This window comes from Erigeron canadensis, chromosome 1, assembly GCF_010389155.1.
Source record: "Erigeron canadensis isolate Cc75 chromosome 1, C_canadensis_v1, whole genome shotgun sequence".
NCBI classification, from domain to species: Eukaryota; Viridiplantae; Streptophyta; class Magnoliopsida; order Asterales; family Asteraceae; genus Erigeron; species Erigeron canadensis.
The window spans coordinates 51,097,223-51,120,534 of record NC_057761.1 but is presented as its reverse complement, the minus strand read 5'-3'; the positions used below and the strand labels follow the sequence as shown (position 1 = coordinate 51,120,534).

Here is a 23,312-nt window from a genome sequence, read left to right as displayed (position 1 = left end):
ATTTAGGAAGAGGTGAAAAAAAGTTTTAAGATGGATCTTATTAAGAAAGGCTTAATTAACTTTTTTTTTATTATTATTATTGTATTTGTTTTTCTCATTTCTGTCCTTTTTTTTTTTAAATTAACCCCACGTACATAGAAAAGAAAGCTACTCACACAAACACGCACTCCCTTTCTCTCTTTTATCTCTCTCTATCACTCGTCTATTCAAGTGTCACTTTCTCCCATATACTTCACAGAAGAGAGATACAATAAAACCATTATACCTTGTCATTTGTCTTCAATTTTTTCGCCCTTTCTCTCTCAAAATTCAAACAGTGTAATCCCATCACACCATTGATGGCTAAATCCCATCTAAGAAGTTCTTGATTTCAACAAACTCTAATTTACTTTGAAAACTCATCACTCAACTACTAACATTCCCTTCAATCTGTTGGTGTACGTACCCTCTTTACAACCTAAAAAAGAAACAACAAACAATTAACAAGAAGAAAAAGAGCCGATCGAACTTGCAAGTGTAAGTAAGTAAATGGAACTTTTCCCAGCTGCCCAACCAGACTTATCTCTACAAATCAGCCCACCAAACACAAAACCCTCATCAACAACATCTTGGAGAACATCAACACCACCACCAACAACAAGTGGTGCTCATCACCATGGTTTGGATTTAGGGAATTTTTGGAATATTAGAGCTTTCAACTCACAACAAAACCATGCCTCAACCACAACACCACAAGTTGAACCCTCTTTCTGGCTTAACTCAACCCACCCTACACATTCCATTAATATTAATAATTACAAGCCTGAACTAACCAATCATCTCACCAACCAAAACCAACATCACCTAGGGTTAAGATCAGATGATGATCACTTAGGGTTCTTAAGACCTATAACAGGAGTACCTATTTATTACCATACTAATAATAATCCTTCTAATAATCTTAGCACTATATTATCTCATAATAATCCACATCATCTATCTAATTTACAAGATTCTAATTCTGCTAATAGTAATACTTCAATTCATTATGTCAACAATTTTAATGCACAATCAAGATTATTCTTGTCTTCTTCTTCTTCTTCTCCGAGGTTTCCGGTCAAGAGAAGCATGAGGGCTCCACGGATACGGTGGACTACAACCCTCCATTCTCGCTTTGTTCATGCTGTTGAGCTTTTGGGTGGCCATGAAAGTAATATATATATATATATATATATATGTTCAATAATTCTTGATTTTTTTTTTGGTTTGCATATGTTACATGCATTTGGTGATGTATCAATTATATGAACGTTTGTTTGTTTTTGTAATGAATTTAATTAGGAGCAACACCAAAGTCAGTTCTTGAGCTAATGGATGTAAAAGATCTCACATTAGCACATGTTAAATCTCACTTACAGGTATTCCATCTATATATGATTCATTCTCATTTCCCCAATTAATACTAATTAAATTTCATATATATGATAAAAGTAGAGTATGTATTTTATTTGAGTTTCTAAAAAGATACATGTTGTTTTTATTAGGTTTTTTTTAAGTATTTAACAATATTTGTATTCAAGATTCATTTATCGATCTCAATATAAATACTCATAAAAATAATACTCGTAACTTCAATTTGAGGTCGATCTCGAAAATATATGTGCAGATGAAGAGGCAAATTAAACTTTTGTTTTCAATACCGTATTATTTTTGACTTTTAATACTAATAAAAAGAGGAAGATTAATTAATTAAGGATTAAATTGTGTATCAAAAATAATTAAACAATATAAATCACAAATTCCGATGCTAATTTAGCTGCAGACAGGTACATGTAATTCTTGGCACCTGTTTTTCTGCAGCTAGTACTAGACCTGACCGCTTTTCCGTATATATGGGTAGCTATAAATTTTTCAATCTAACTTCTTCTGATTGAATTATGAGGTTATGATTATTACTCGTATTTTTTGTTTTGTTTTTTTGTATCTATAATTATTTATTTTTTCTGAGATATATATTTTAAGTTGTTTTACTAATTCATGTTCCGCAGTTGTTATATGGATTTTAAGTTGTTGATAATTAAATTAGACTATTATTTTTAATTATATAGTCACACCACAAGGAAATCTATTATTTTATGATGCATATGTATTTTTTGTCATGTGTTTTATATTATATTATACAATCTATGATTTAAAAGTAATTTTTTTTTATGGAATAACATGATTTTACACCTAAATTAATTACACATATACCATATCTGATATGAAATCCAAGACTCTTGAATAGTATGTATATTGTTACACACCTACTCAGTAACAAAAATTATTTATTTTATTTATATTTATATATATATATACCAATCCATTGTTATGTTGCATATGGTTCCCTTGATTCTTACTTGTCTTTGATTCTTACAAATAATGGTTAATTGAACACGTATAATGTATAGTAGAATATATAGTATATAATACGTAACTATATATTGATATATGAGAATGAAAATATAAGTCTGTTAGGTACCTAAGCTTAGTTGTCAGACACTCACATATAAATTTTTTAAAACATAAAAATCATGACGCCCTTACATTTATTCATTAACAATAAATAATAAAATATTAGTATGTGAAGGGATCCACACCTAAAATTAAATGTCGGACAACCTTATATTCTTTTTTCTCGATATTAAGATAAAACTATAGATGAACTATATAGAGGCAACATTATACAGAATTATAGACTTACGGATTTTGCGGTACAAGACAACAAAGACCAAAGAAATTGAAAACACAGACACAGAACCCAATATATATATATATATATTAGCCAAGACAAGATTACACACAGTTCATTTCTTTATTGTATTTTATAAAAGAATTTTGTGGAAACAAATGAAAACATTATTATATTCTCCTTTTTCCAGAACTAAAGACTAGAAAAAAGTACACAAAACGCCATCATTCATCAATGATATGTATATATATAGAACTGTAACATATAAATGCATATGCATATGTAATGGAGTATTATTATTGTCTAGGAAGCATCACATGTGTGGTTTCAAATCCAATGTTAACCATGGTTAGGTCAACTAGCTACATGACTTTCACCTGTATGGACATGCGCCATAAATATGTGTGCTTCTGTGCTTGGTCACATACATACATATGTAGTCACTTCATCAATTCCTCCTGCTTATTTTGTACCATTTATCAAAATAAATAAATTTTCTTTTTAACAAAGAATTTTCCAAGGTTTGAAAAAGTACTATACTAGCTAATATTTCCATCATTGAATTAATTTTAATATATCATCATAGATAGATTAGTACGTACTTATGAATACAATTAAACGTGTTCAATTTCTGATATATATATAGATACGTTAAGAGTGATCATTATTTTCTTGTTTCCTCAGATGTATAGAACCATTAAAACAACTGATAGAGCGCCAACTTCTTCGGGTAAATCGCTTAGCTAATTTGACTTATGTTTCATATTCTCTACCAAAGACATCACTAACACAACTAATTAGAGTTAAAATATGTTTAAACTATATGTGATTAGGGCAATGGGATAGTCATGAAAATGGATCATCGGGAGATACTTGTAGTGATGATATATTGCATGACATTCAAAACCTAAAGAAGACTAATAATAATCAGCCATCGATTGAAACCGCTGGAGGAAGCCCTAAGGTTTATTCCCAAAAGGATCATGGAGTTTGGCGCAATTCTTCAAGGTAATTACCACTACATATACATTTTTAGCTTGAACTTAACTAGCTTATTTATAGGAAATAAACTCTTTTTAGTTTCACGGCTAACTTATTTTTTTGATTGGTTGATAATTGTTTAAATCACCTATCTTTTAGTAAATATAAAGATAAAGATTAGTCGAAGAAACATACAATCATTTGCTTTTAGTTAGCTAGGTTTGTGCTCGATCTTACACTTTTTATGTTTGTTGATTTTGGGATTTCGGCCACATTGCTCTTCAATTTACATATCTTAGTCTCTTAGGTATAATACGACTTGAAATCTACATTTCATCTCTTCCACACTTTAAATCCGATAAGAATATTGGGCATCGGTTGATTAGGGATCTGGGTTTAGTTAGCATATGATATTGTATGTCGTGGTGCCTCAAAGGAGGCTTGTGACATTTTCCTCATGAAATGTAGGGTAATTTTAAGTTGGGTTATTGATTACTTTAAGTATATATCCTATTATTAGATTACTCACGCAATGATTTCAACATTACTTGATATAGAAAATATCCCCTAATTATGAACCCCTTCAAAAATAAGACCAAGCCAAAGATGAACATATCTATTCCCCCCATTGATTTCGTGGGTTCACAAGGTCATTCTTAATTAGTGGGATCCACTAGCTAGTTAGTAAATCTTGGGTGTCAAAGCCAAGACCCTTAGATGAATTGAAGGACCCATTGTGTGAGAAACTTTTGGGTGCCAATTTTGCTCACTTTGAAACTTCCCTTGTACTTTGTTTCTGTTTTATCTATGTACTACAAGCAAGTTTTTCCCTTTTATATTTTCTTGCTTTTCAATTTACCCTTCTTTCATCTTGTATGTTAATGGGTAAAGAAGCTATTGCACATGGGATGATTTTAACTTTATTATCTAAAGATATACATAATGAGATGTAGCTTTCTTTATAAGAGTATGCCTTTTCTCTCTTCTTTCTTTCCGTCTGCATGGGCTTCCCACTGATTGGAAATATTCCCTTGTCTATGTGTACTACTGATCTATATATATATGTATGTAAGCAGGGAAGAAGCTTGGATGCTAGCAGCAGGCAAACAAAAAGATTCTCAAGTAAATTTACCATCTCTTAAGGTAGATTTCATATATAGATATATGCTCCTTTTGTTTCTGAAAGTTGTTTACATGAATTTCCTTTCACCACTTTTAATAGCATTCTATAAGGTTATGACTTTATTTGTCAAGAATATTATTATCTCAAGTGGATAAAAGATGAAGGCTTTCCAAAGACTAGTCAAGTCATCCAAATATATATTAAGGCTCAATTATTCCTTTTGTAACTATAAGCTCATGGCATCAAGGCTAAAAGCAAACAAATAACAACCCATTAAAGGGATCCAAGATTTTGAAACCCTTAAAGCAGCTAGTGCCCTGGCCACTATAACTATGAATTAGCATAAGATATACACGCACATATATATAACGTATATATAGATCAGCTAGAATAGGAACGCATAATGTAGCTAGTTTGAGCCTTGATAGAATGCCTTTTAGATATATCATTGGGAAATGAACCTAACTGCTACTCGTATAATATAATTGCAATGCTTTCTCATATATGTATCATTTTAGATGGAAAGAAGGGGACATGCACCCAATATGTTTCGTCTATATATACTCACACATGCATTTATGATCGATACTAGCTTTCATAAAAAACATTTTGTGCACATTTAAGTGATATATATGATAGAAATACCATATATTCTACCATTCATTTTTTATAACTAGCAAAACCAATTGGAAATTATATATTAATGAGTGAGTTGACTACTAATTATACTATTACTAGTTAGATATTATCAATAATGGTCAACCTAGCTAGTCAGACACCTGTCCGGTTTTACTTAAGGCTTTGAGTTTGATCATCAGGGATGACAAGTTTTAAGGTTTTTCCATCGAAATACTTGTAATGTCCCATGGTCAACTTCTCGTTGTACATACGTGCAAGCACTCACCATCATACGGTGAGATTTCTCTAACGTCCTATCTCGAATGATCGAATGTTTGGAAAAAAAAAACTAGTTAGATATTCAATCGCTTAAAGGGTTAATTAGATGTGTTATAATAATGTTGGCCATGTATGCAAGAAAAAACTATTTACATGACTTGTGACTATTATACGTTTATCAAGTTTGTGCATTACGAGTATTTTGTAATTTTAATAATGCCTCTAGCTGGTTGCTTTCATATCTTATCTACAATAATGAAATTTCATTGTCTTTATTATCACATCATGACATACTATACACATTCTCAGGATGCAGTCAAGATAACATAAACATTGCTTTTATTTTTTCTTTTGTTACATTGATAGATATATTCCTGATCGATATATACTAATCGATCGATGTCATGATTCTCTTTCAGAAGGAAACGAATTCAAAAGGTATGAACTATGAGAGATTATCAGAAGTGAAATTATCAAAACTTTTACCCATGAAACCCAATCTAGAGTTCACTTTGGGAAGGCCACAGTAGTGACATACATACATATGTTGGTCAATGGTCATGATGATGATACTTTACATATACTGATTGTACTATTCATTACCATATCATTATGCATGCTTTTTTGAATATATGGTTAATGGTGAAAAAGATTGGTGAGGTCCCCACTAGAAATCAGAAAAAAGGAGAAGAAAGGGGAAAAAGAAAGAACTAAAGACACAAGGAAACAAAAGGGAGGAGGTTGTAAAAATTAAAGCATGTTCTTCTTTTTCAAATTTGTAATTAAACATAATTTAAATATATTAAAAATATATAGTAAACACATGAGGTTTTTCCATTTGAGTTATTAGGGGATGGTGAGTTTTTTTTACTCAGATATATGTGATTTATATTTGAGGTTTTTGCCACTTCCAAGATGTTTATTTAAGAAGATTTCAAGCTTAAGACTTTTTCTTAAGAATCAGAACGGCCAACCACTTTCGACCTTTGTAGTTTGATTAATATCTTGATTATAAATATATAATGTTAGTTATGCTTTATATGCAAGAAAACATGATGTCTCATTTAATCTTTTTACGTTTCTCTGCACTAAAGAATGAAAGAGTACTGAGCTAGCTTTAAGCCTTTAACTTTGTCTAAAGGATATATGAGGAGGTGGTATTTGGTAATGTAATAGACCACTTTACATAGAGCAGAAAAAGGAAGAGCATATTTTTACGAAAGGTGTAAGAGAGAGCTCCCTCTTCTTTCCTAGGTAGTGTCATATGCTTTATACTTGCTAAAACAAGAAAAAGTAAAGAAAAGGATAGCTTATTAAAATGAGAGCTAAAGAATGTTTAGATCTCCATTGCATCTTGAAAGCCTATATATAAAATGAATTGAAAATGAGGAAATTTAACTTTAACAACTAGGGCCAACCAAAAATGAATAAAATTGCTACTTAAATATTACGTCGAAATGTTCAAAAAAATAATAATATTACGTTCATAGCGATATCAAAATTAATAAGTTTTTCTTTATTGTATTAGTTTATTTATTCGTATATATACTTGAAAAAGTAAAGTGATTTATAGATGTATACTAGAAAAAAATCGTCAAAGAAAAAATGTTAAGGGATTTAGATATGTTTTTGTGAAGTATAAAAAATTATATTTCTACTTAATGGGTAAATCCGCCACCTATCTAAAGTTTTGGAGGATTAAATCATGCTGAAGAAACCTACCCGTCAAATTAATTTAACTTAAAGTAAGGATAGACGGGGTGTTTGGAATCCGTTTATAAAATAGATTATGCATTTTCGAAAACTAAAGTAAGGATAAATGGAGTGTTTGAGATTACGTTTAAATAGATCATGCATTTTGGATTAACATGTCTTAATATGTTACTGTGAGAACTCATATAATCAATTATTTTGCCAAATACTTTTTTTCCATTAACCACGTCATATAATATTGTAAATACAATAATCAGATAATCAGTTTAAAACGCAAATACAGACACTCTTTAAACCAGTCTTAATCACTGCAATTTAAAAACTACTAACCACCATTTTTTTAAGTATCAATGAATATCCATTATTTTTCATGAAAAAAGAAAATAGTATTCTGTTATAGAATGTAACTTCAACTTATTTTAGAAATTAATTAATCAAATGCACAGGATGATATTTTAATTAAGAATGATAATATACGTTATACAACGATACTTATCATTTTACTTCTTTGAACAACATGATTATGAGTTTTGTTAATGACAGTCCTTAGGGCTGTCAGTATATACTAATTTGATGCATTAAAATTTGTATTTTGTCTTGTGAAAATTCAGGGGATGGTATTGATATATATAGTACTACTTTTTATGCATGTAATAAGCTGTTAATGACAACTTTTAAGGCTGTCATTATCATTTTTCTATTTAAAAAAGTCAATAACATAGTACGTATAATTAAGGAGTTAAGAAAGTGTTAAGATAAATTCTCTTTGAGAAATTTGAGCATGGAGACCCAAATAAATTAAAAGATAGCTTAAAAGTATGTAAAGATAAATTTGATTTTCCTTTGGCTTTGTACTATAACTTAAAAAATTGTTCCAAGAAATATATTAAATTTATAAAGACGTTTCCCACTTTTTGGTAAATTTCCCGCTTTTCTCCTTTATCCTATCCTGTTCTTTTTTTTTTTTTTTTTCTTTTAAAATTTTGAGTGTCAAAAGTTCAACACAAATGTTAGGGGTTTGGAACTATTTCGGATGTTTATTTAGAGAGTTTTAAGGATATATATCTTTAAAATTTAAAAAGATTTGTTTTGATGCAAAAGATTTATGATAGGGTTTTAAATATAATTATCTATTTAATATGCAAATAAAAAACATTTAGAAAAAGGAGAGAGCTCTAAAGTAATTAGGAGAAAGTTTTAAGATTAAAAAGAGCTTTAAAGAATGCTAAGTGTACCCTCAACTTCTGTTTTTATTATATGATAGATACACAAATAATTATGGACCAAATAATCTAGCTGTAAAGTAGATCACCAAAACCCAAACCGTTATACGAGTACATAGATATAGCAACAACAACTTATATGATGTTTTATGCTATCAAATACTTTACTTGCAAGTGTTCGTATATAGATAGTACGGATACGGATATACTCTCCTTTCGTGCAAAAGTTATATATGAAAAAAAGGTTTTAACGGAAATTAAAATATTGGGAAAAAGCTCTAGACCTAGCTAGTACATAGAGCTTGCAAGCTGCAACAATCTATTGCAATTATACTATGATAGTATGATGTATTCGGAAAAGGGAAAAATATTGGGCAAGTAGGCAATGGTTGGTTGAATGTCAGATACTCTGAAAGAAATGTAAATGGGTCCAAAGTCACTGGGATTTGAATTCGGCCCACTAGGCCACTTTTCCAGGCTGAATCTTCCGTAGGCCCGTGTCTCAATCTTCTTTATATTCATATTTTTTTATTTTTTATTTACCTTAGCTTAACCTAAAATGTTGACCTGTGGCTATTAATAATCAATCTACTATATCAAGATTGGATGGATAAACTTAAATTCGGCTAAAAGCATGCCTTCGGGTTTAATTGAAAGTTTCCCCTCCTACTAAGTATTGAGAATGAAGGGCCTCTCTAGCACGGACCCGGTTAAAACAACGTAAGATAAATCTTTTTTTGCGAGCAAATGATCCGCACCTTTAAAAAAAATTCAATACTCGATTTTTTTTTTAATAAACGACTATAGAAATTACAAAAGTCCTGTTCATTCTAAAATGAACATCCTTGTCTCTGGAGACAGAGGTTATGGGTTCGATCCTCATCCCATGCAAAGGTTGGAGGGTCTTTTCTACCATTTAGGTAGAAACTGGAAGCAGCCTCTCTACGAGGTAAGGTCTGCCTATATCTTAACCTCCCCATACACCGTCAAGGTATTGGGGCTCAAAACCCACAAAAGGCGGCACTGAGCAGTTACTTACTTACTTTTTTTTCTTTTCATTCTAAAATGAACTCTCAAAATGAAAGGTTTTTAACACACCAATTGAATTTGAGGGAATACAAAAAAGATTGGTTTTAATTGTTCAACTCATAGACATATTATATATAACTAGCATTGTACCCGCGCAATGCGGCGGCGGTGACGGCGACGGTGGTTTAGTGATGATCGATGACATCAACAATTGGTGTCGAGTGGTCTAACCGTGTAAGTTAATACAATGGTGATAATTTAGAAGATAAAGGTTTAAAGTGTAAATTAATTCATTAAGGGTATTTTTGATGATATCTAAGAACCATTTCCTTAAGTGTTGTTTATTAAGGGCAATTTAGTAATTTCTCATCTAACTATTTTTAACTCTTTCTTAAAATAGGAGGTGTATAATTATTATAAAGGAGTAGTAGATAAAGCTTGATTACACCTGTTATATGTATAGTGCGTAAGCAACACTATATTGAATGAATATATTGTGATTCCTCCTCACCTAGTTATGTCCATCAAATGATCATATACAACCACACAACTGCCATACCAAGGGGCAGCTAGAAACCAACATTTTTGACGTTGTATCCCATAAAATCTATGTTTTAGTTTTTTGTACCATTTTCATAAAAATTCATAACAAGCTTTCCTAATCATCCTTGAAGATTTTGTGTGTGTTTTTTTTTTTTAACATTTCGATGATTGTCAACTTCTGCACAACCGTCTTGGTGTGATTCTTTTGCTGCTCCTGCTCGATAATGTATCAAAATAATCGTTTATCTGTTATGCAACTCCTGTCGGGATCGAAACAAATACACAAATAGTACTGATGCTTCTATGTTTATTTTGTCATCCATGTCTCTTTATTGACTGACTGGTCTTTAATGAACGAGACCATCTTATAAAGAAGAATAATTTTAATTAGGTTAGTACCTGGAGTTAGAAACATGTCAATTGTTGTGTCAAAATGATTTTTTTTTTTTTTTTTTTTTATGAATGAAAGTCCTCTCAAATTTAAGCACTTATAAGTTATACGAGTAGCAATGTAAATTTAATACGTTGCATTTTTTAATTAAACCATAGGTTTTGTGAGGGAAGAATAATAATAAATAAATTAAAATATGATGCACAAATGTATTTGTACTTATGCTGCCCATAGACTTGAAATTAACGTTCCTTTATGTCCTATTGTGACATGGAGTCCGTCCTTAACTCCAAATGGAACTATAGGCTAAAACTCTTAATCCTATATTTATAACTATGATTTTGCTTTTCTTTCTTCTCCCTTATATATCATAACTTTGGACTTATTCCAGATTGAGGTTCTTGTATGGATTTGATCGCTCCAAAGTCTGGAACAGGTCTAAGGAGACGTAATTCATTTAGCACAAGTGATGCGTCGAGTTCAACTGTGAAAAGACGACGCAGGTGTCCATCTATGCTATCATTGAATGATCCGAAAACCATTGGTGATGAGAACCAGATTTTGACATCAACAACGCCGATTGTGGATCAGTCTAGTAGCGTTGTAACGGCCACCACACCAACCACCCCGACTACCCCAACAACTGTGAAAAGAAGTTCAAAGTACCGGGGAGTCAGCAGGTACAAAAGATATAAAAAATTGTACATGAAAAGACAAAATGCCATAGAATTGACATTTTGTCTAGCTACGGACATTGTTATGAACTTATGATCAACAATGATATATATTTTTAGATTCATTGTAGCACATTAGATTTTATGAAACCTTTTCTTCTTATATAGTGACTAGATTACGGGTATTTGTGGATTTATAGACATCGATGGACAGGAAGATACGAGGCTCACTTGTGGGACAAAGGGTCATGGAATGCAACACAAAAGAAAAAGGGAAAACAAGGCAAGAAAGATGGTCATTTTATAAATCAAAAAGACTTCAAATAATAATATATAGTTGGTCTATCATAACTAAAGTTATACTACGAGCTCCTATACCAGCATATAAACGCTAACTCGAATTTTGTTATTTTGAATCCTGTATATATTGTGTTGGATGCAACTATTGGATGAGGCAGTTTATCTTGGTAAGACTCCAAAGTTAAATACTTGGTTTGTTTAAATGTACTTCAAAAGAGTGATCAGTCATGACCTTATTGGCTTTTCTATTAGGGGCATATGACGAAGAAGAATCTGCAGCAAGAGCATACGATTTGGCTGCAATCAAGTATTGGGGAACATCGACTTTCACCAATTTCCCGGTATCATATACATTTTTATTTTACATTCAGCTTAAAGCCTTGAATACAACGTCAAATGCAGGATCAAAAAGTGTAGTTTCAACCATATATATGTGTGCTTCAGGTGACAGAATATGAAAAGGAATTGGAGATAATGGAAAATACTACCAAGGAGGAGTATTTGGCCACCTTAAGAAGGTACTCACATAAAAGTGGATTTTCTAATCATAAAAAGATACATTTATGTGATGCATACTAAATCTATATATTTGTATGAGCATATGAAAAAGAAAATGTCATGTATTCACAGGAGAAGCAGTGGCTTTTCAAGAGGTGTGTCAAAATACAGAGGGGTTGCAAGGTTTTTCCAAAATATTTGCTTAACTTTTTTTTTTTTCTTTTTTCAACTTGCTTAACAATTTTAAACAAAGATGATATAAAACTTTGTTAAATAACAGGCACCATCATAATGGTAGATGGGAAGCAAGGATAGGAAGGGTTTTTGGCAACAAGTATCTCTACCTAGGCACTTACAGTAAGTTCCCAAATTTTCACCAAAGGCACTTACATTGAATAAATGAACCGAATAAGACTGAAGGCTTGATAACTTGACCATTTCCAGGTACTCAAGAGGAAGCTGCCCATGCTTATGATATTGCAGCCATAGAATACAGAGGAATAAATGCAGTAACAAATTTTGACTTAAGCACATATATAAGATGGCTGAGAACAGGTTCCAATTCGGTTGGCAGCAGCGGCGCCTCTCAATCCCAAGATCAACCTCCGCCTCCAGAAACTATCAGCCACCAAGTTAACCCACTCATAGAGGAGCCTCAGTTTCATTTTGGGCCCGGTTCATTACCATTGGGGATACCTTCTGAGAACCAAGAACGCATTGATACAAAGATGCTGCCTGATGCCAATAAGGAATCATCACCTTCTCCTTCTGCTTTAAGCCTTCTCCTTAGATCATCTATGTTTAAGGAACTCGTGGAAAAGAATTTGAATGCAGGACATGAAGAAGAACATGATACCAAGGAGACAATGAAAACAGAAGGGAATGAATTTCGAGGGATGTTTTTCAATGGATTGGATCCTTCCAAGGTTGGAATGGAATTGGATGAAGAAGATGATGATAAAGATGAGTTATCATTGTTTAGGAATCCAAACCAGTCGCTATGGAATGGATCTTTGAATATTAACACGCCTTCTTCTAGGCACTAACCGTCTCTGAAAACAGATGTGTGTATCCTTTCTTAACATTATTGAAACATAAGTTGCTTTTGGTCAGAATAATGGTTTTTCGTTTGTGCTATGCATTATAAATAAAACTTCCAAGAAAAAAAATGGTTCAATGAGAGATGATAAAAGTCAGACAACTAGAGGTTTTCGGATAGATAAGATGCCTCAAAAAAGATAATTACTACTAATGTGAACGTGTACAAACTCAATCATAGACTAAAATGATTTGGTTTCAACCTATGCATAATATACCATCAATGGATTCAGATTTGGTACCACCCCCACCATCTCTTATTGTTCACAGCTTTTAAATGATCAAATTCAAGGTATTTCTCCTGTTTCACGCCAACAATAATGACGAGATTGATTTCATGGAGCATAAAAATTAAGATACGAGTACATAATATGGTGGAGGCTTGTAAGAATGTGGTTAGTATTACCTGGTTAGCAATCTTGATGTACGTTCTGGTCTAAATCTACGGTTTTCTGGTGCGCCATTTGTTGTGTTAGAATTCATGGGATGTAACTCGTCAGCGTTTTCTCTCATACCCTGTAGAAGAAAACATCATATGAAATGAAAATCTTCTGGCAACTAATAATTATCTATACTTGTACTTATGAGCATACAATGTTAAAAGATGAAGTTCAAAAGTCTGAGCCTAACCTCATGAGTGAGCATTCCTCCAGATAAGAGAAAACGGCCAGAGGACTCACCCGGAAGATTCAATCGTTCCTATATTCAATTATAGCATCTGACTAATGTGAAAATTAATCAAGAAAAAGGAAAAAAATAATATCAAGAAACACAAGTGAAGGCTAAAAGGGTGCTTGACGTACAACATGTGCAATGGCAGGGATTCTATTTCGATCTAACTGGTCGCACAGATACCAAACTCCTTGATTAGCCAAATCCTGTTTGAATAAATTGATCAAGTGTATTATCAGATATAATTAGCAGAGTAATATGGCCGTAAATGTTGTTTTCTTATTAGGTCGTTTACAACAAGACAGTTCACTAACATGTTTTTCTTCCAGTGTTAACATCCTGCCAGTCTGCAGTCCAGTTAATAGAGAATTAGTTAAATACAGAATATTAAAATCTCAAAAGCATATGTAAAGAACTAAAAAGAATACTCACCAAACCAGAAAGTTTCTCAGTCAATGAATCCACGTTATCCTCAATTTGGGCAACATTATTAAGAGTATCATTCACCTGTTTCACAAGTGTAACAATTTACTGTTATATCGTTAGATTATGCATTTAATCACATATATGTAGTGTTTTTGTCTAACAACTTTACATCATCTTGAATTCTTTTGGCTCTGTTTTGTTGGTCATTCACTTTATCATGCAGATTCTCAATTCTCTGAATTAAATGCTTCTTTGCTCCCTGATTCAGTAAAACACCGAAAAGTAAAAACCATTAACATCAACTAATCAATCTGACATATAAATTGTCCTCAGTCTCAACATTAAAACTTACTGCGATAGCTTCTGAAACATTATCTAGATTACTTTTCAAGCTTGCAACCGCATTTTCCATATTTTCCTTTGTCACATACATGAGGTCTGAAAATGAAAGTCCCTAATTTGAAATAGAGAGTCAATCTTCAAGAGTTCACACTTCATAGTTCATGAAAAACCAGAGTCATTAAGTAAACGATAAGTCAAGATACCAACATACCTTCCACCGCATGTATCCATAACCCACAGCACCCGCTGCAGCAGCTGGTACCACTACAGATGATACACTGGCTGCATCATTGTAACATTGATATTAAAGATAACAAAAATTTCAGATCAAGAAAAAATATATGACAAAAATCATGAGATTATGACAAAAAGATGACAATATCTACATAAATTTATAGCATATAGAAGTATAGACAATATACCACTGGAACCTCCATTCACAACAGTGATCTGGTTGCCTGAAGCCAGCTGCCGAACTTCCATTGCTAACCGACTAACCTGTTCTTTTAGAGTTGTTAAGATCTAAGTCAATAACGGTGAGCTTGTACATCAATGACCTACAAACAAAAGAGTACCTGGCGAGAAACGGCATCTACATAATCACCATCAGCTCCCTCTCCCTGATTTTTTTCAAATAAACCCTGACGAAGAACTTTAAATTATAGGCTATCTCCAATGCTAAGAACGCCCTTAGGCGTCCTTGAGCTGCCACATCATATCCTTACAAATCCTTACACATCCTTAGAAACCCTTTAAATCCTATAATTTTATCTCCAACCATACATACATCCTTAGATATCTTTACATATCCTTTAATTCCAGTAAAAACAAAAGAAAAATATAAGGGCACCTAAGGGCATGCCCTTGGGTAAGGGCATGCATCAAAAAATCTTTAGTTTCAGACAAGCTTCAACCGCAAAGGATATCCAAGGGCACCTAAGGACACCTAAGGGCGCCCAAAAACATCCCCAATGGAGATAGTCTAAGTATAACTAATCCAATTGACATCACACATATATTTAAAATTTACTAAGTAGTCTAAATCTCGCTACATCAAATGACGACAAACTATTTTAGAAAAGAGAAAACAGAAAATTAGTAGCATATCTTACAGGAAGTTCACGCAACACGTCAGAAAGCTTGCCATTGTTAAGCAACACCGAAGTTGTGTAACCTGAAAGATAAACACATCGACATTTTCATCGATTCAAAACCTATCTTACACGAGGGCCATATAAGTACAAAAGATTGCATCCTTACTTAAAAGCCTTGAAAATAAAGGCAAAAGTTTAAACACTTAGGCTATCTCCAATGCTAAGGACTCCCTTAGGCGTCCTTGAGCTGACACATCATATCCTTACAAATCCTTACACATCCTTATAAATCCTTAAAATCCTATAATTTTACCTCCAACCATACAAACATCCTTACATATCCTTTAACTCCACTAAAAACAAAAAAAAAAAATGTCAGGGCACCTAAGGGCATGCCCTCAAGGGCATGCATCAAAAAATCTTTAGTTTTGGACAAACTTCAACCGTAAAGGATATCCAAGGGCGCCCAAGGGCGCCCAAAAACATCCGCATTGGAGATAGTCTTATATGTATATAACAGTTTAACCGAAAAAGTAACATTACACCAAACTATTTTATATTAAGATATGACTAATACTTTTGGTGACTTTTATCCCCAAAAAATTCATAGCACTACAATGACATCCTAGACCCTCATTACAAAAGGTCTACATAACCACCTCCAAAGTGGTCTAGTGGTTAACATTTGGGGCCTCTTTACAAAAGGTCTCGGGTTCGAATTTCACAAGGTGCAATACTTGGCCAAGGAAATGTTCAGAAACGGTCACTGGATACCCAAGTTAGGCCACGTACATCTAAGTCAATAAATACGCGCCTTCCTGGGTAGCCTGAATAGGGAAAACCTCATTCATTTACCCGTTTAACTTTTGTTGTTTACAGGTCTTTTTCAAAAACGCAAGCTACCCCGATGACATATAATGATTGTATTGTGAAGACTTGATTAGTGTCTTTGAAGCAATGTACACCGCAAACCACAAAACAAAACATCCCTATTTGCATCAATTCAACACTCTATTACACCAGGACGTCACTATGATAATATGTAATTGCTTAGAATGAACCCTAAAACTAAAGGAAAAAACCGGAAACACTAACAAAAAAGATTTACTTATTAACTAATTGTCTACAATCAACCACCATGTACCCCAAAACAAATGCTGGATTGTAAACTACTACATTTTTGTTTAGTTACAGAGGCTAGTGCCCAAAAAAATATATTAAACTTGTCACGTTTCGATATTGTGTACATTTAATTCTCAAAACCTCGTTGTTATATAGGCTTTATCTTGATGTACATATTTCATTACGTAGACTCTTCAAACTAGTCACATTCAGATCTCGTGTATGTTCAACTCTAAAAACCTCTGTCGTAATTAAGGGCATGCATGAAACTATAAGATATGATAGCCTTCATATTGATATTTATATTGATATAAATAAACATATATTGTACATAAATGAAAAAAATATACGAGTATATATTAATACCTGCTCCAACAAGAAATACAAGCCTCGTAAACCCGATTGGCATTGCCATGACTGAGGTTGAAAACTTTGCAGAAACCAAATAAACCCTTTTGTATTTTTGGTATATATTTTCTAATTTACTCGTATTTTTAATTGATTGTTGGACAAGACACACGAGTTATTATGTTTAAATTCTCTATACTTCTGGTATTCCATATTAAAAATTATATTGGAGTGTTGAAAAGTTTACAAGTTTGGGACATGAGATTTTATTCTTTTACTCTTTCACTTAAAATAAAATATAAATATCCTCATTCTTTTTTTCTCTCTCTAAAACAACACACAAAATATTCTTTCTTATGCATATCAAAACAATACACTCATTTATTTCCGTGAATAACCACCGTCGTCGTTCATCATCACAAACACACCTTGGCCATCATCGTCCATTATATCCGTCGCAACGCGCGGGTACCATGCTCGTTTACTATTATTATTATTATTATTATTACTCGATGGCCAGAGGTTAATTTGTGGCGGTGGGGTCATATTTAAAAAAAAGTCTTGTATATCATAGTAGATCATGATGGTGGTGTGTAACTTACGAAAATCAATGGTCCTTTTTTGAACTTTTTTTAGTTGGTCTCAAATTATCTTTCCCCTATATATATATATATATATATATATATATATATATAATTAAAGATTGGGTAAACATAGAGTGTTACGAAATTCACAGATTATAGAAAAACTATTTTGAACGGTGGGTTAGTAGGTTAGTGATTTAAACCGGTTTCAACCCAAGACCAAGGGTGTGATACATGACCCGCACGTATCTGAAGATGTAACCATGGGGAATTGAGATTCGATCCCTGGTCTCAAAGTCAACATCCGCTCCCCTAGAAATCTCAAAAAGGGCTTCATGGCCACTTGAAAGACCTAAGTCGTTTCACAGATTATACATTTATCCGTTCATTGTTTCACTCATTTGTTTGTAACAATTATGGAGTACGTTTGTATGTATGCAGGCTTTTTCCCTACTTTCGAACTCGAATGTATTAAAACTATGATTTGCTTTTAAACATGGAAACAAAACAAGGATCCAAAATTCAAAAGACTACGGGTGAACTTCTCGCACACCCTCGAAGATTTATTCATATCTCACCACAAAATTATGACAGTAGGACTTACAAATGACAATACATAGTCAGCGGGAGAGTGCGTGACAAGTTTTACATAAGTAGGGCGAGAGTCAAGTTTTTGGATATTAATATCTTCCAATACGGTTTTAAGTTATGTTGGGGCAGCAGGAGTAGTATGCAATGTGGGATGTAGTTAAACATTATAAACATTTACTCTTTTCTTGCGGCCTTGCGGTTTGATATGATAAGTTCTTTTGCGGGAGGCGGGAGCACATGTATGAAAAATACACACTAAAAGGCTCGAGTAAGGCCCCATTTGACGTGTTTTCTAATGTTGTTGCACGAACTTGTTAAGGACACTGCCTTTTCTGAGCCATTACCACTTCTACTGTTGGGCACACCCCCATTGCTGGAGGCGGAAAAGATTAGTCAAGATATTAATACCATGCTAGTCGTTTCCTAATATTCAATTTGCATCTGCAAATTTGAGACCCAAACTCCCCCAATAATACGTGTACATTAATGATGTACTTTGTTTTCCTAAGATGTCTGGCACTGCGCCTTGGCGACTCTTGAAAATAATTTATTGCAAAATTTTATCCAAATTGTATTAATCAATCTTGTGTATTCTGAATTTCTGACTATGATAGTTTAACTTTGACCAACCTGTTCAACTTCTTGAATTATATACTACGTAGTTATTGTGGGTTCTAGGGTAATGCTCACTTGATGCAAAGAGATATGAAGCCATGAAGGCACCTTGAGACAGAGATGGCAAAACGGGTGGGTCAGACAAATTTGCTCAGGTCAAATCAGGAACTCCTAATATTTATGTGCAGTCAAGTGATTGAAAGAACATCTGGATAATTTTAGCTGCAGATGTAAATTCATGAACGTTTTGGATATATTCGGCAGATTTATCATGTCAGAAGTATATGAAGCTCTTGTTTAGCTTTTGTTTCCCTGAAGATTTAAATATAATCTTTGGCTGTAATTATCTGATTCATTCAGTTTCATGCTGCTCATATGCTTCATTTGGGGATGATGAATTTAGCTGATTTCAAGTCATGACTTCGTTCATTGTTGGATTTACTAGCTGACTTCATGCAGTGGCGGATCTGGAACCAGAAACCACGTGTGTGCGCATCGATAGTTAAACTAACAAAAAAGTATGTCTAATATGGGTTACCTAACGGGTCAGATCTAATCCTTACAACTTGAATGTGAAAATACCATCAAACTTCTTCCAACCTTCCATGAAAAACTCAAATATTAAGATTAGATAAACAGGATAACCAAACAAACTATATTAAACAACAGTTTTTGCTAAGATCCAAACTATCAAAACACTCGGGTTTCCATGTACAAAGCTTAGCTGGTAATCTTGGTCTAATGGGATCTCTAATGAGTATTCATCTACATGAATTGAATTTTTGTGTATCTTTGTGGTTTAACTGGATTGTATGTGGTGCTCGGAGATTTTCCATGCTGAAGTGGCTGTGACCTTGTGATATCATTTTAGAAAAGCTAATAACAACTTTATTACTGTATCATTTTAGAGCAGTTAATCTTGTTGGAATACATCAATTTCATGAGGCAAATGTCAGTCAGGGAGTAACAAAGCAGGTACAAAATACACTTGAACATAACTTCAGCATTGTTATAATTAAAAACATCATCAAAATTGCAACAAGACTCAGTTTCAGCACAATATTCACCAAAAACACTTGAAACTGATAATAACAACAATCTCTAAATGTCAGTGTCAGTTAATAGTTACCTGAAATACGATGTGCTTACAAGATTCAAAACTGATCATTTGTCTAGAAGGCCTGAAATCACATAAATACTTCTGATTCAAGACATCATTGTTGATATCTACTTTGGTTTACTCCTGAAAAAGTTACAATTACGCCAAACTGAAACCAGCGGCAACATACATTACCCATGACTCAACCATTGCAGGATATCATTGCGAATCACTCCATTAAACCCAAATCCCAGTTTACCTTTGTTGTTGCTGGACACCAATTGCCTGAATTGTATATTATTACTCATCACAGGCTCTCGACGTCTCAAAAGCTTTGCAACAGTTGGATATGTAGTAAGCCAAAGGTTCCTTGACGAGTTGACTAAACGCCTTCTAGATTCCAGGTACCGGAAACCAGCATTAGTAGTTTTCTGACGCCAGGCCTCAGTCAACCGCTTCCTTGGTATACTAACGGTGTTACTACTGCTAGCATATTGTGTAGGACCCCCTGGTCGAATCTGAGCTGCTGGTTTTGCCTTGTCAAGCCACCTAAGAATCCAGTTTCCTAAATTTCGACCAAGTTCAAGATCTCTTTTTTGTATCTCACGATGAACCTTAAGTGTTGCATCAAATACAGCCCGGGTTCTCCTGTTACACAACAAGCAGTCAAAATCATAAATATAAAAACTAACAATTTTCAGTCACTGGGTTTACATGTACCAGCAGGCCTCAACTGTATTCAGCATGTTTTGTAACGTGGTTAAGACCCCAATTGTCGTCAGATTTTCGGCTTAAATTAAATGTTGGATGTGGTATGTAGTCATACACAACAATTTACAGATAGCATATACTATTATAGAGCGTACGCAACAACTTTTGGTCATACACAACCGATACAAGTAGCATATTATACGACAAATCCGGTCCGATGGTTGTTCTCCACTAACCACAAGGATATAGGGACACAAAATGTATAACTATGAAGCATTAGGTTGTTTTTCATTCTTAAAGTTAAATCAACATACATTTTTGTAATCGATTTCTGCCAATCAGGTAACCGGCCCCACTTATATCAAATCCTGGCTATAACTCGAAACAATTAATGTTTTTTCGACAAGACCCTTAATAACAATGAATGACTGCTGTGGATCATCCCAATAAATATTGTTGGAAATTAGTGAGTGAAACATCAAGTATCAACTACTTTTGTAACATCATCATACATAGGCATATAAATTGATTTTCACACAATTAAATTCTCCAACAACCATATTCTTGTAGCAAATATAGTACGAAAAAGGAAAATAATAAAAGGATGTAATAAGTAAAAATTACCGATGAAAGAATTGACGGATGTGGGGATATTTAGGGCTGATAAGACGACGTTGAATTTGAAGAGAAAGCTTGTATGTTCTTTTTAACCCTAAAAAATAAGCTGTGCCCAATGCGATTTCCCATAGCACCATTCTTCTTGTCAATCACTAATTACTATTACTGTATTATTATTAGTACTATTTGTTATTATTCAAGAAAGAAGAAGATGATCTTGGATTAGTTATTAATATTTTAGTTGAGATCGGATTGAAAATATCTCATTTTCTTTCTTATCCATCAAGACATCAGTATTTCGTTTTCCCCAAGGCACAAATGGGAATGGGTCTTCAAAAGTCAAATATAACTTCACGCGTACGAAGATATCAATTCTGACAATTCAATTATGTTTGGCATTATAAAATGAGAAATGATTAATACTCTTAACAAAAGTTAATAATGACATGTAGAAAAATTAGGAAACAATTTTAAGAAAAATAATGACTAAATAACGGATGGAGATCCCCAAGTTACTTTCAACTTAAGGGGTCAAGTTAACAGTTTCTTAGCTCTTAGATGAAATTCAAGGGTTAAGATGTAAATATAATCTTTTAATCTTTGCTCTTTATTTTCAATCAATGGTCAAGATCCCCTCAACTTGATTCAAGTTGGAGTTTCAACTTGAAGAAATCCTCATCCATAAATAACACATGTCACCTTCTTAAAGTTTTAAAAGAATTTATCATTTTCCTTATAAAATATCTTTGGTTTTTAAGCATAACAAACTTATTTATATCTACCATGTTGCGGGGTGATGGAAGTTTAGTCAGTTGTTATCCTATTTCTTTTTCTTTTCAATGAGAGGCTCTACTAGGACGATGACGACGTTGATAGTGGCGGCAATGAGCCGACAAGTGGTGGTGACAACAATAGTAGTAGTGGTAACATGGGTGGTAATGACGACAGTGACATAATAGGAGTATAGTTATTAATGTAAAAAAATTTAGTATATTTAGACTTTGACCACATGTGTGGGCAAGCAATGAACCTCTAAATGAGGCATTTCCATTATTGTTTAAAAGAAAAAAAGATAAGTGATTGGTTAGAGATAAATTCAATTGGGTGTCGTAATCCTTTGTGGGGAATGAGGTGGTGGGTATTTGTGAGCCGCTATCAGATTTCGAGGTCGGTGAAATTTAGTAGAATAGAGGGATTACTGGAGACATTTAAGTTAAGGAATAAGAGTTATCAATGGGAATGGATTGGGAGCAATATAAGGTGTTTACAGTCAAAGGCGTCAAAGAATATCTCATAAACGACAAGGATGACATTAGTCATTTTGTTTTTGAGTGGTCAAAATGGGTGCCAAAGAAATGTAACATCTTCATGTAGAGGGTCGGGTTGGACGTATCCAACTGTCATGGCTTTAAAGGCCCATAATTGTGTGTTCAACTCGATAATGTGTGGACTTTGTGACAAGGAAGAAGAGACCGTGAATCACCTTTCAATGCTTGCAAGGTGTCTATTGTTATTTGGCAAAAATTGATTGGTTGGTGTAACTCCTCTTTTTTCTTTTCGGGTTCAGATGTGTTTGATCTCTATGACCAGCAGGGATATGGGAATAAACAAAGGAAGGTGTTGCAAGATTTAGTGTACATCACGTGTTGGTGTTTATGGAAATCCCGTAACGACAATAAGTTTGACAACAACAAGACTTATATTAAAATAATTTTTTATGATGTCAAATTCTTAGGCTATTCATGGTAAATAATCTATAACAATATATATTAAGCAGATGTATATAATTAACAAATAAATGAGAAGGACGTTTTAGTTTTAATAATTTCTTGATTAAAAAGGGTTATCTTTTATAATATAATAAAAGTGTAAATAATCTATCTATCTATACTTCATATATAAACAAATTA

General features: G+C 33.3%; 4 protein-coding genes across 6 annotated transcripts; 2 read left to right on the top strand and 2 right to left on the bottom strand.

Annotated features, from left to right (window-relative positions):
• The first annotated feature begins 282 nt into the window (after positions 1–282).
• Positions 283–6,533, top strand: LOC122580732 (probable transcription factor KAN2). 2 transcript variants are annotated; one of them, XM_043752959.1, is made up of 6 exons: positions 283–1,189; positions 1,321–1,397; positions 3,395–3,440; positions 3,544–3,718; positions 4,768–4,813; positions 6,131–6,533. In XM_043752959.1, the coding sequence occupies exons 1-6, from the start codon at positions 529–531 to the stop codon at positions 6,239–6,241; spliced, it is 1,116 nt and encodes a 371-aa protein (XP_043608894.1). In that variant the 5' UTR covers positions 283–528; the 3' UTR covers positions 6,242–6,533. The 2 variants fall into 2 exon arrangements, with proteins under 2 accessions (XP_043608894.1, XP_043608893.1); XM_043752958.1 differs by having other exon boundaries at positions 285–1,189; positions 4,768–4,834.
• Positions 6,534–10,588: 4,055 nt separating this feature from the next.
• LOC122585012 (AP2-like ethylene-responsive transcription factor At1g79700) lies at positions 10,589–13,211 on the top strand. 2 transcript variants are annotated; one of them, XM_043757106.1, is made up of 8 exons: positions 10,589–10,610; positions 11,002–11,290; positions 11,485–11,567; positions 11,837–11,925; positions 12,029–12,102; positions 12,215–12,265; positions 12,363–12,439; positions 12,527–13,211. In XM_043757106.1, exons 2-8 carry the CDS (start codon positions 11,016–11,018, stop codon positions 13,126–13,128), a joined length of 1,251 nt encoding a protein of 416 aa, XP_043613041.1. In that variant the 5' UTR covers positions 10,589–10,610; positions 11,002–11,015; the 3' UTR covers positions 13,129–13,211. The 2 variants fall into 2 exon arrangements, with proteins under 2 accessions (XP_043613041.1, XP_043613040.1); XM_043757105.1 differs by having other exon boundaries at positions 11,485–11,751; positions 12,527–13,210.
• A 4-nt stretch (positions 13,212–13,215) lies between these two features.
• On the bottom strand, positions 13,216–17,286 carry LOC122585013. The gene is made up of 13 exons (XM_043757107.1): positions 17,203–17,286; positions 15,733–15,794; positions 15,196–15,261; positions 15,043–15,118; positions 14,832–14,902; positions 14,631–14,732; positions 14,448–14,537; positions 14,285–14,359; positions 14,167–14,199; positions 13,984–14,058; positions 13,811–13,879; positions 13,587–13,696; positions 13,216–13,481 (listed from the first exon to the last, which is right to left on the bottom strand). The coding sequence occupies exons 1-13, from the start codon at positions 17,249–17,251 to the stop codon at positions 13,454–13,456; spliced, it is 906 nt and encodes a 301-aa protein (XP_043613042.1). The 5' UTR covers positions 17,252–17,286; the 3' UTR covers positions 13,216–13,453.
• Positions 17,287–19,950: 2,664 nt separating this feature from the next.
• On the bottom strand, positions 19,951–21,705 carry LOC122584797. The gene is made up of 2 exons (XM_043756861.1): positions 21,409–21,705; positions 19,951–20,721 (listed from the first exon to the last, which is right to left on the bottom strand). Exons 1-2 carry the CDS (start codon positions 21,537–21,539, stop codon positions 20,265–20,267), a joined length of 588 nt encoding a protein of 195 aa, XP_043612796.1. The 5' UTR covers positions 21,540–21,705; the 3' UTR covers positions 19,951–20,264.
• Between the last annotated feature and the right edge of the window lie 1,607 nt (positions 21,706–23,312).

What these genes read in the sequence shown, in the direction of transcription:
- LOC122580732 (XM_043752958.1), top strand. Translation starts at nt 529, where the DNA reads ATGGAACTTTTCCCAGCTGCCCAACCAGACTTATCTCTACAAATCAGC. An exon ending in ATGTTAAATCTCACTTACAG is followed by an intron (nt 1,398 to 3,394) that starts GTATTCCATCTA and finishes TTGTTTCCTCAG; the next exon opens with ATGTATAGAACCATTAAAAC. An exon ending in GTTTGGCGCAATTCTTCAAG is followed by an intron (nt 3,719 to 4,767) that starts GTAATTACCACT and finishes GTATGTAAGCAG; the next exon opens with GGAAGAAGCTTGGATGCTAG.
- LOC122585012 (XM_043757106.1), top strand. Translation starts at nt 11,016, where the DNA reads ATGGATTTGATCGCTCCAAAGTCTGGAACAGGTCTAAGGAGACGTAAT. An exon ending in TATTTGGCCACCTTAAGAAG is followed by an intron (nt 12,103 to 12,214) that starts GTACTCACATAA and finishes ATGTATTCACAG; the next exon opens with GAGAAGCAGTGGCTTTTCAA. An exon ending in AAATACAGAGGGGTTGCAAG is followed by an intron (nt 12,266 to 12,362) that starts GTTTTTCCAAAA and finishes GTTAAATAACAG; the next exon opens with GCACCATCATAATGGTAGAT.
- LOC122585013 (XM_043757107.1), bottom strand. Translation starts at nt 17,251, where the DNA reads ATGGCAATGCCAATCGGGTTTACGAGGCTTGTATTTCTTGTTGGAGCA. An exon ending in ATGGATACATGCGGTGGAAG is followed by an intron (nt 14,733 to 14,831) that starts GTATGTTGGTAT and finishes ATTTCAAATTAG; the next exon opens with GGACTTTCATTTTCAGACCT. An exon ending in CCAAAAGAATTCAAGATGAT is followed by an intron (nt 14,360 to 14,447) that starts GTAAAGTTGTTA and finishes CTTGTGAAACAG; the next exon opens with GTGAATGATACTCTTAATAA.
- LOC122584797 (XM_043756861.1), bottom strand. Translation starts at nt 21,539, where the DNA reads ATGGTGCTATGGGAAATCGCATTGGGCACAGCTTATTTTTTAGGGTTA. An exon ending in ATCCGTCAATTCTTTCATCG is followed by an intron (nt 20,722 to 21,408) that starts GTAATTTTTACT and finishes GTTGTGTAACAG; the next exon opens with GAGAACCCGGGCTGTATTTG.